Source organism: Dreissena polymorpha, chromosome 12 (assembly GCF_020536995.1).
Source record: "Dreissena polymorpha isolate Duluth1 chromosome 12, UMN_Dpol_1.0, whole genome shotgun sequence".
Classification (NCBI taxonomy): domain Eukaryota; kingdom Metazoa; phylum Mollusca; class Bivalvia; order Myida; family Dreissenidae; genus Dreissena; species Dreissena polymorpha.
Window position 1 is genome coordinate 43009223 of NC_068366.1, and position 12724 is coordinate 43021946.

Consider the following 12724-nt stretch of genomic DNA (forward strand, 5'->3'; position numbering starts at 1 on the left):
ATCATCTGTATCTTGTGCCAAGCATTTCACGTGATGTATTGAAGGGACTCAAATGAAAGAACATACAATGTATAATGATAGATGGCTTTAAAGCAAATGGAAGAGAGCAAGTACCATAACTCTCTCTTTATTATTGATAGAGTTATTTCGCTTAAGTAAATTTTCTTGCGTGGAGTGTAATGCTCTTAGTTTTGATGGTATTAAATAAAACTTTGCACGTTTGTTAAGGACATTAAGAAGAAGCGCGGTGTACAAGAACTTGAACTCTATAACACGTATTTTGGGAGTTGTTTACTTTTTGTTTCTTGTGTGGAGTTTAACTCTGCAAATATTGAACATATTCAACAGAAACTTCTGTTTATATGATGATAGATGGTTAAAAGAGAGAATGTTTAGTAAGAAAGTTTATAACTCTCTCATCAGTATTTTACAGAGTTATTGCCCTTTGTTAATGTTGATAATGTGGCAAGCATTAATACATTAAAAATTAAATAAATAAAACTGTTTTCCAAAACTCTTAAGGAAAAAACACTTATGAAGACAATACTTTTTGGGCATTCAGTATTTACATGTTCAGGGACTTCAATTGATTGTCAATCTATTGTCTGGATTGCATGTAAATGATTAATGTGTTTAGCAATGCATGGTATTTATCTTTTGGTTATATTGTAGTCTATGATACCTGTATTGTTTCAATATCTACAATGCTATAATTCAATATGTAGAAGTGCACTCTAGTACAGACAGAAAATGTTGCCATAACATTGCTAGCTTTTTTAATACTCATGTTTTTGCATATGATAAATGTATGTTAAACATTTTACTTTGATAAGCCTACATGGCCCAAAAAATTAGTAGTAACATTTAAATACATTTTAGAGTTATATTGTCAATGAAAAAAAATCTTACTAAAACAATAATTATAAAAGGGCACATTTTTCACATACTGAGTTTTTTCCAGCAAGCCATACTATTGTAAAAAGAATGTAAATGTTTATTGGTAAACTTGGTGATCTGTGATATCTAATCAAGTGTCCGACTTTTTAAATTTGTTAAGAAATTTTGTAATAAATCCATATGATATATATATACTGCAATTGTATTTGATATGAACATTTGTCAACAGTGGTTTATACAATCATGTCTAATACCAGTACTCGGGTTAATGTTCAATTTAATATGAGGCGCTCTCTTGGAAAACTAGGCTTAATGCATGAGCGTAAAGTATAGTCCCAGATAAGGCTGTGAATTCTGCTTAAGCTAATCTGAGATTACACTTTATGTGCCTATTTAATTTTTATTTAGAAGAGACTTATTAATGAAAAATTATATAACAAAAGGAAAGTTTTGTCCCTGATTAGGATGATCTGAGGCGAAACTGAAAGTACATAAATTTAGCCAGGTTTTTAGCCCACCTGAGCACAAATGTACTCGTGGTGAGCCTTTGTGATGGCCTTTTGTTCGTCATGCGTCATGCATTGTGGGAGGTATCATCTATTGCCTTTTTTACTCACTATACGCCACATTTATTGTCTGATCTTTATGAAATTGGGTCAGAATTATTGTTCAAATGATATCTTGGATGAGTTCGAAAATGGTTCCAATTGTTTTAAAAACATGGCCGCCAGAGGCGGGGCATTTTTCCTTATATGGCTATAGTACAACCTTGTTATCCCATGCCATAGGGGGAGGGATATTGTTTTGGCTTTGTCTGTCTTTCCGTGCGTCCGGCCGTCACTTTTGTGTCCGGAACCATATCTTGAAAGTGCTTTGGCGCATTTCATTGAAACTTGGTATGAGTATATATATGGATAAGAGGATGATGCACGCCAAATGGCATCGTACACCATCTGTTTATAACGGAGTTATGGCATTTTGTATCTTGAAAAAATGCTTTTTTTGTGTGTCCGGAGCCATATCTTGGAAGTGCTTTGACAGATTTCAGTGAAACTTGGTATGAGGATATAAATGGATAAGAGGATGATGCACGTTGGCGTTGTCCATCCGTCCAGAAATATTTGTGTCCAGAAGTATATTCGCAGGGGATATCAATTCAACGAATTTGCATGTTAACACTATAGAGGCCACATTTATTGTCTGATCTTCATGAAATTTGGTCAGAAGATTTTTGCCAATGATATCTTGGACGAGTTTGAAAATGTTTCCGGTTGGTTGAAAAATATGGCTTCCAGGGGCAGGGCATTTTTTTCCTTTTCAATTTCAAACCAATTTTTAGTTCCTGTGTTTCCTGTTGTAAGCTTATCTTGAATACATGTATGTATTTCATTGTGCTATTTTCAGTGTAAATCAACATGTAAGTCATATAAGCCTTGTCCTTTTGCTTTCATATTCCAGTATAGGTGTTTTAAAATTCATGTTGCATGTTTTCCCAGTATATAGCATATCCCTGTACCCTCTAAAATTTGAGCCAAATTCAGATAAAAAAAAATTTATTATCAACACCATTTCATAACTGGTATTTTTTTATTTGACTTTTTTTAAGAATAGGTTAATAGTCATTCCTTTCATTTGTGTAGTAATTAATTAAGAATTCTTCACAGTATCAACTTGCATTTTTTTGTACTAAAATTGCATTTTAATTATAGAAATACCAAGAGTTTTTGTATCACTATGCATGGAGGTTGTTTTTGGTTTCAAATGGTTGCAGATGTCAGGAATAATAAGTACTTAAGCATGATTGGTTTCAAATAAAATGCTTGCTGTCTTTGTCATGTTATATTTTGTCTCTAGTTTTTGCACACTTGGTTTTGAGTAAGCTGTTGTCACTACCAGATGCATTCATTGAAGCATGCATTGTCATAGATGTAGGTAAAAGTTCACTTTGTTAAATGATATTTTGCACCAGAAAATAGTAATAGAAAATTATTGGCATTGTTAGTTTTCAAAAAATGTGTAAAACATAATTAAAAACGTATTTGTTAAAACCTTGCCAATACCTGTTTGGGACAAGATATAAACCATATTGTAAAACTCTTATTATGTTTTTGTTGTTTTCAGCTGAACAAGAAGCCCCCACCAGCCCCACCCTCAAGCCAAACAAGAAACTATAGCACTCAGGCCAATAGAAATAGACAGACCTTCACCTTGTATACTGAGGACTCTTCTTCTGAGGAGAGCACTGAAAGTGAGAGTGATGTCACTTCCTCTGAATCTTCAGAAGAAGATAATGAAAGAATATTCAGGGGGAATAATCACAGAAAAAAGTATGTGTCAAACAATAAAAATGCGTTATTACAAAGTAGTTCAAGTGCTAAGTCAAATGATGGAAACAAAAGAAATGTGCATTCATTGAGTACACAACGAATTGCAAAACCAAATTCAGTGACACTTGCAGGTAATATGTCAGGTAGAAGCATAAAATCTGAGTCTGTAATAAGTGATAAAATAAAATCCAATATGAAGAAACCTCCTCTTCCAAAAGAAACAAGAACTGTTATGACTGAAGTTAAAGCAGCTTTCCATGAAATCAATAATGAAAAGTCAGATCAATTGAAGACTGAAAAACAATCAGATTTGAATACACATAAAACAAACATAAATGATAAAAGTGAAGAAAGGTTTGCAACAAGTAAAGTTCTGCGATTGAAACAAGCAAATTATATTAGTGAAAGTGAAATAAAAGCAGAACAAGTTCAAAACAATGATATGCTTGAAAAAACAGAAGACAAAAGAACTAAGAAAACTAAAGGTAAACATTCTGTTACACTATTAAATAAGGATAATTTATTCCAAAAAACAAATGATGTTTATGAACAAAGTCAGTCTGAAAATGAGATAAATAAACCCAGTACCCATCATTTGAATGAAGTAACAGCATTAGAGCAAGGAACTTGTAAAACAGAACAGGAATCAAATGAAAATACAGGCAAAGTTGTGGAAGAGTTTGAGAATAACAATTTTTTTAATGGGAAAGGAAAATTAAATGAAAAGATTCAACATGAAGGGAAAATAGGTTTAATGTCAGAAAGAACTGCCATTTTGATGAAATATGGCCTAAACCCTATACCGCTGACCAAGAAAGAAAACAGTTTTAGTAATAATAGGTCTATGAAAAGTAAATCTGTTATTTTACAAGAGGAAATAAAGAAAGTGAGAAGTGACAGTGCGATTTCTAGCGGATATTATGTGGAAGATGTTCCACAATCAGAATCATCTAATGGTCCAGATATTCCTGCTGTAGCCAGAATTATACGGGAAAAACCAATACCGGTTGTTGAGCCATTTGTTCGACATAACAAATCCAGCGACAATTTAAGCTCAGCACAAAAAACATGGCAAGAAAATGTGGTTTTCACTGATGATATGTTTCCAATTGTAAATGACATCACGCAGTTAAAGTCAAGGTCATATGCACAGTCCATACCTGGCTCAGTTGGAAGCTCAAATAGCAATGATAAGGGATCCAAGGTCTTATCAGAAAGAACTGCACGCTCTTTTGAAAAGTATGCAAATCTTGCATCTCATAAAAAAAAGAAAAGACGTGGAAAGAAGCACGGTAAAAGTAGAATAACATTGAAAGATCGCCCTTCACCAGGTGCCATGGACAAACAAAAGAAACCTGATTTAAACTCTGTCAACGCAGTCCCGTATGGCTACTCGAGAAGGCAGAGTAACAAAGTGAAAGGAATTGGCCCATTCCATCGTACTAATGTGCGAACGCTTAGCAGTTCTATTGACTACAAGGCTCATGACGTGTTTAGGTCAGGCTCAGCTGACATTCCAAAGATCAGCTACAGGCATAAAATTGACAAGACTCCATCATCTCCATCATGCAATTATCTTGTACCTGAGAGTGGATCTGGTCTCTCAACACCCACAGACTAAACTTTGCAAGGCTGCAGATAACTGCATTAACAATTAGAAGCATTATAATGGCTAAGACACAGTTATATCTCAGTGATTGGCATTTAGAATTGCGTTAGCAATGCTGTAACATTGTTTAGCTATTTTTGTTTTATAAAGACTTCATTTAAATAGCAAGGCTGAATTGAATGTCCTCTTCATTATAACTGTTGTTTCATTTTCTGCATATCTTACACTTCATCATGCTCGAGTACACTGCAATGTTCATGTTCAGGAAGTTTTAGTAAAACTTGAACACAAATAGAATATTCTCTGGTAAAGGTGTAGAATATAGCAGTCATGATTACATGTAAATGTCCTAGTTGTACATGTAAGTTCATATTCTGACATTTAAAGCCACACACCTTGAAATGAAATACACGTTAATCAATACATATGGATGCTATTTGAAAGTGTACAAAATTGTCGTTAAATCTATAGCCTAGTTAGCAAGAAATTTATCATTTTTCAAATGGCTTTTAAAACCGAAAGTAGGATTTTCATACATATACATGTGTGCGTCAATTTCGAAAAACGTGATTATTTTTAAGTTTTAAAGCTAAAAAAATACGGATTTCTACCTTGTACCCACCATATATATTATAATTGGCTTAGATACAATTAAATCTATAGCCTAGTTAGCAAATAATTTATTATTTTTCAAAAGGTACCGCTTTTAAAACCGAAAGTAGGATTTCTAGACGTAAACATCCGTTTCGACATACGCGATTTTTTTTCAAGTTGTTAATCGCAAAAAAGACGGATTACTACCTTGTAACCACCAGATATATTCTAATTGGCATATATATAAAATGTTTCTTATTTATTCTTAAATTTTCTAAGCCAAATAAGGTGTGTGGCTTTAAATGGTATGGTAAATATAGTAATGTTATATCCATGCATATTCACAAAGTTGTAATATACCCCAACAATCAAAGTTTGATGGGGTTCACTGGAGTCCCCAAGTTGGTTGGTCTATTAGTTGGTTGATTGATCTGTAAGCATTTCTTGTCCTATCCATTTTTAAGTGTTGGATTTTGGTGGGCTGACCTGCAGAAGTTTAGTGAAAAAAAGTACTTGCTCAGAACAAATAAAGGGCATTTATGATATCTGGGATGGATTCGAAATTGATTGTGTTTGTTCAAAAACATGCCCTCTCCCCCCCCCCCCCCCCCCCCCCCCCGAATCCCCCCCCCCCCCCCAATTTTTTTTTTTTTTTTTTAAGATCATCTCACAAATGACCACCAACGGTTAAAAAACACAAATATTTATTTTTATTATTTTATTTTTGAAATAATACCGTCCAACCATCGTACCCAAGAATTTCCTCTCCTCCACCCACCCCCCCACCCCCGAATGTTTGTTGTTTTTTTTTCATTTTTTTTTCCGCATTTTTGGAAGATAGTGTAATAAATGTCCACACCCCCACACTATACACCCCTCTTCACTCCACCTCTCCCTCCTTTGTGATTAAGATTGAGAGTCCCTTCACCTTTAAAAAGAAAATAGATGAGCGGTCTGCACCCGCAAGGCGGTGCTCTTGTTTTATTTAAGGGTTGATAATTGAACATAAAGTGCGTTAATTTGTTCAGTGAGCAAGCCATAACAAAGTGTACCATGACACATTTTTAAATTATCCTTCATTTAAAACATTGATCAAATTATGATTGCTTATCACTGTTCATCCCAATTCATCTTGACTTTACAGATCTTTAAAAAGTATATTAGAGATTTTCTTGATAGAAAATTTGTGTTAATATTAATGAAATTTTGTCTATAACGATCTGTATATTGATTTTGTTGTGTTCATTGTTTGCCATTATTATGCCCCCCTTTGAAGAAGAGGAGGTATATTGTTTTGCTCATGTCGGTCGGTCGGTCCGTCCGTCCACCAGATGGTTTCCGGATGATAACTCAAGAACGCTTACGCCTAGGATCATGAAACTTCATAGGTAGATTAATCATGACTGGCAGATAACCCCAACTGATTTTCAGGTCACTAGATCAAAGGTCAAGGTCACAGTGACTCAAAACAATAAAATGGTTTCCGGATGATAACTCAAGAATGCTTAAGCCTAGGATCATGAAACTTCATAGGTACATTGATCATGACTGGCAGATGACCCCTATTGATTTTCAGGTCACTAGATCAAAGGTCAAGGTCACAGTGACTGGAAACAGTAAAATGGATTGCGGATGATAACTCAAGAATGCTTACGCCTAGGATCATGAAACTTTATAGGAACATTGATCATGACTTGCAGATGACCCCTATTGATTTTCAGGTCACTAGGTCAAAGGTCACAGTGACTCGAAACAGTAAAATGGTTTGCTGATGATAACTCAAGAATGCTTACGCCTAGGATCATGAAACTTCATAGGTACATTGATCATGACTGGCAGATGACCCCTATTGATTTTCAGGTCACTAGGTCAAAGGTCAAGGTCACAATGACTCGAAATTGTAAAATGGTTTCCGTATGATAACTCAAGAATGCTTATGCCTAGGATCATGAAACTTCATAGGTGCATTGATCATGACTGGCAGATGACCCCCGTCAAAGGTCAAGGTCACAGTTACTCAAAACAGTAAAATGGTTTCCTGATGATAACTCAAGAATAATTAGGCCTAGGATCATGAAACTTCATAGGTACATTGATCATGACTGACAGATGACCCTTAATGATTTTCAGGTCACTAGGTCAAAGGTCAAGGTCACAGAGACAAAAACCGTATTCACATGATGGCTGCCACTACAACTGACAGCCCATATGGGGGCATGCATGTTATACAAACAGCCCTTGTTTTAACTGTATTTTTCTACACATCCCATACTAAAAAAATCATAACTTGAATCAACGTTATTTTCAGTTACAATTAAAGTTTTGAATCAGTGGAATAAATGGGTTGATGCGTCTTTTTCGCTGTATTTCCCTTTATTGTCAGAGACATCAATTATTCACATACGCTTTTTGTTATCGGACCATTGTAAAACTGCAGAATAAGTAATAATTTATGAGACATCTTATTATACCTCCCTCAAAGTAGATGAAGTATACTGTAATCATCATGGCCATATGTCTGTTAATCCGTTTATCCTTCCGTCTGTCAATACGTCTGTCTGTAGACACACTTTTGTCCAGCAAAGTTTATTCCTAGAATTTTCTGCTTTCAACATTCAAACTTGCATGCATTGTTGTCCGGTTTGAATTCTCCTACATTAAATATTCTTCAAGTTAAGCATTGTTTTCAACTTCTGTCAATCATGGTGATTACAACTTGCTGCAGTCAGAATCAGGGAATACTACTTCTTACTACTGTGACCATCTTTTTTATTTTGAAAATTTAAAGTGGTTTGTGTAGTTATGATAGGGCACATGTAAAATGTGGGTATAGTAACATGTCATTGAATTATTCAGGAGGCGTCTCTTAAAAGTTCATGAAAATAAAAAACTAACTTCAAAGATCCAACTTTGTAACTCAATTAGTACCAACAACAATTTTATACGTTATTTAATTATGAGTTTTACTGGACGGTTCAGAATTGATAATGATTAATAATGTGTAAAGAAACGTATTGGTTTTAAAAAAGGCCATAAGGTTGCGTTTGCGATTGTTTATTGTTAATTAAACACTGTAAAATGGAACCTTGGAATACAATATCTTACTATAATGATAACTTGATTGCATGTTTTGAATGTATTTTGGTATTTTATTTCTATACTTTTTTATTGTAAGAATATTTCTATGACTTTTTCATTGAAAGTGATTATGTTTATTATCATTTTAACAGTATTTTTAACTGTGTCATGCACACATGGATATGGTTTCTTTCCTGGCAGATATGTTACCTGTATTATTAACAATCAAACAAACGTTCAGAACTGTGTGTTAATTAATTTGAATTAGTAATAAATTATCTATATGGGTGTCAATTAACATATAATAAGTCCAAATTAATATATACGACGGTTAAAACTGTAAAAAAGCATTTTTGAAAAGCACAGATTATTCAGAGAAGTATTTCAAATTCATTAATTGTGTGATACTTTAAACTTACTTAGTGGAAGGTCTGACGGTTACTTTTTGATTTTTGTATCTATGTACTGGCAATGATATGAAGAAATTTGCTTAAATAATGTAGGAAAAACAACAGTATGGCTTCCAATATAGTCTGGACATAGACTTGTATGGTCTCTTGTTGGAGTTCTGTCATTGTGATAATTTGCCAGCCCTTTTAATCATATTCTGATAGCTTCATATATTTAAGCATTCTACTATTACATGTATTATCTTTTTATTCATAGTTAATAGGAGTCCATAAAACTTGTAAGTGCTTTATCTTAAGCTTTCTTCTAATTTAGACATGTATGTTTGTGAAATTTTTCTTTGTTAAAATATATCAATGTTTATCTTTTAATAAATAAGATGGTACATAATCCTGGAAAATGTGTTTTTTGTAATGATTTTTTTAAAATAAAATATAGTTAATGTTGTTTCTTTAAAAGAGCCTTTTTATACGCCCGTTTTGAAAATGAGACGTATTATAGTTTCACCCTTGGCTGGCGGGTGGCCCCCACCCCCCCCCCCCCCACTCCGAAATTCATGTTTGACCTGAAATCAACGGTCACGCGTCAGTCGTCTGGAGTCGCGAAAATTAAAAACACAGCACATTATTTGTCCGTCTATTTTGCGTTTAAAGCGTCTGAAAGCGGTAATTGTCTATGATATTATAAAAGCGGCCTGCTGCGAGTAAACAAATTATAAGGTGTTGAGAAGGTTTCTTTTCCGGGGATAATTATGGGGGTATCTTCAAAAGAAAATATATCAGAGTTTATGACTTGTTGAAAGTAATTATAACTAAATTAAATGACTGCTATTTCTTTAAATTAGAACGGTACGATTACACTGTACTATCGGTTTATGACACCGAATCCGCTTTTTTGACTTTTACGGACGTGACGTCAACGGAACGTGACAAGCTTTATTTACTGAATGAATGAGATGCATGAGTAAACAATTATACCAGCATTGATAAAGTCATTGTTTAATTTAACAATACGAAATTAAATCAATCTAAAAGATATTTTTCTCTATTATTCAATGTACACGCGTAAGTTAATGCTGTTATTATGCTTTGTTAATGCAATAAGCATTTGTTTTACAATGTATGCAAACGACTGGGTGGGGTTAAGACGTAGTAATACTACCAACTGACCAACCTTCTTAAAATTGTGATCTGAATTCAACGGTCACCTGTGGACAACGGTCACTTTGATCATTTCCCTTGACTGACCGCTGAATTCAGGTTTGACTGTATTTAGCATGGTGTCCGCTCTCTTATTGAAGTAATTTTCATCCGATCTTCAACAAACTTGGTCAGAAGTTGTATCCAGACAATCTCTAGGTTAAGTTCGAATATGGGTCATGCTGGGCCGAAAACTAGGTCACGGGGTCACTTAGTGCATTTCAAGGATTTAGCATGGTGTCCGCTCTCTAATTGAAGTAGTTTTCATGCGATCTTCACCAAACTTGGTAAGAAGTTGTATCTAGACAATCTCTTGGTCAAGTACGAATTTGGGTCATGCCTGGTCAAAAACTAGGTCACGGGGTCACTTCATGCATTTCAAGGATTTAGCATGTTGTCCGCTCTCTAATTGAAGTATTTTTTATCAGATCTTCACCAAACTTTGTCAGAAGTTGTGTCTTAATGATATCTAGATCAAGTTTAAATATGGGTCATGCTGGGTAAAAAACTAGGTCACGAGTCACTTTTGGCATTTCAAGCATTTAGCATGGTGTCCGCTCTCTTATTGAAGTAATTTTCATCCACCCTTCACCAAACTTGGTCAAAAGTTGTATCTTGACAATATCTAGGTCAAGTTTGAAAAGGGTAATGCTGGGTCAAAAACTTGGTCATGGGGTCACTTGGTGCATTTCAAGGATTAAGCATGGTGTCCGCTCTCTAATTGAAGTAGTTTTAATGTGATCTTCAACAAACTTGATCAGAACTTGTATCTAGACAAAATCTAGGTCAAGTTCGAATATGGGTCATGCCGGGTCAAAAACTAGGTTGTGAAGTCAATAAGGACATTTCAAGGATTGAGCATGGTGTCCGCTCTCTAATTGATGTAGTTTGCATCCGATCTTCACCAAACTTGGTCAGAAGTTGTATCTAGACAATATCTAGGTCAAGTTTGAATATGGGTCATGCTGGGCCAAAAACTAGGTCAAGGGGTCACTTAGTGCATTTCAAGGATTTAGCATGGTGTCCGCTCTCTAATTGAAGTAGTTTTCATGCCATGTTCACCAAACTTAGTAAGAAGTTGTATCTAGACAATATCTAGGTCAAGTTCGAATATGGGTCATACCAAGTCAAAAAGTAGGTCACGGGGTCACTTAGTGCATTTCAAGGATTTAGCATGTTGTCCGCTCTCTAATTGAAGTAGTTTTCATCTGATCTTCACCAAACTTGGTCAGAAGTTGTGTCTAAATGATATCAAGATCAAGTTTAAATATGGGTCAAGCTGGGTAAAAAACTAGGTCACCGGTCACTTTTGGCATTTCAAGCATTTAACATGGTGTCCGCTGTCTAATTGAAGTAGTTTTCATCCGATCTTCACCAAACTTGGTAAGAAGTTTTATTTAGACAATCTCTTGGTCGAGTTCGAATTTGGGTCATGCCTGGTCAAAAACTAGGTCACGGGGTCACTTTGTGCATTTCAGGGATTTAGCATGTTGTCCGCTCTCTAATTGAAGTATTTTTTATCCGATCTTCACCAAACTTTGTCAGAAGTTGTGTCTAAACAACAACAAATGGGATTGTTTACCCTCGGGACTTCCGTTAATAAACCATTGCCCGAGCACACTGCTTAACATAAAACTCTGCATAAAAAGGTCGAAAACGGCCATAAAATGGACAGCCCAATTTTACTGGGCTGTACCATTGATATAAATAGAAAACTTTGCAGTGTGGGTGCTAGCCTTAATAAAAATCTATTCGTTTAAAAATATCTTTATTTAAAAAGCGTTAAAAACGCAGTACTTTACACTGGCTGTGCCTAACGCTGTTAAAAAGCGGCGTTTTTATTGGTTGATACACTTTTAAAACGATTGCTGATTGGCCGAAATTTCTTATTAAGAATTACAAGTATATCCATTTATAAATAGAATTTTCCCACGGCGGACGACCTTAACATTGCATGTTGAAAAGGTAAACAGTAATATTTTCTATGTAGGAAATATAAAAATGAAAGAAAAAGGATGAATAAATCCAAAAGAGCTTATAGTTATAAATTACTATGTTTATGTTATGTTACTGTACTTCTTATTAATTATTATTATTAATATGATGTTGTTATTGTATGTTATTGATTGATTTTGTTTTTTTTTAAGAAGGAGAGAGAGAAAGAATAGCCCAATTTTTATAAGTAAAGATGATGAAAACACACATACTGTTGTATGTTGCATCATCATTACTAGACCCACTGTTCAGTATATACTGCAATGGGTTTGTTGGAGTCTAGACTTTGTGATCTGTAGTTTTATTATTAAAATTAACATAATAATACTTTTAATTCAATGTTCTAGGGAGAGAAAAAAGTACACGAAAGTGTAATATGTATAATATATGCAAAAAATATTAATATTTTAGGTTTTTACAGATCACAAAGTGGTTAAACATGGCCACTATATATCTACATACATAATAACTTATAGATATGTGTAATTTGTTGTTTAAGCTAAATGTTATGCGCGGAGCTCTAAGCGATGGTAAGATATAGAGATTTGTAAACCTTAACTAAAAGGGTAAGGTAGAGCCTGTTTTAATAGATCTCATAAGAAAAAAGGAAGGGGATT

General features: G+C 34.5%; 1 protein-coding gene across 3 annotated transcripts in view; it reads left to right on the plus strand.

Annotated features, from left to right (window-relative positions):
• The window catches only part of LOC127853233 (NAD-dependent protein deacetylase sirtuin-3-like), a 32024-nt gene extending 25999 nt beyond the window's left edge, over nucleotides 1-6025 (plus strand). For 2 of the 3 annotated variants that reach the window (XM_052387552.1, XM_052387553.1), the window contains one exon: nucleotides 3019-6025. In XM_052387552.1, coding sequence (XP_052243512.1) covers nucleotides 3019-4845 — 1827 coding nt within the window. In that variant the 3' untranslated portion in view covers nucleotides 4846-6025. Of the gene's footprint in view, nucleotides 1-2301; nucleotides 2315-3018 lie in introns of all 3 variants that reach the window. The other variant, XM_052387554.1, reaches the window with a different exon arrangement.
• Nucleotides 6026-12724: the final 6699 nt, after the last annotated feature.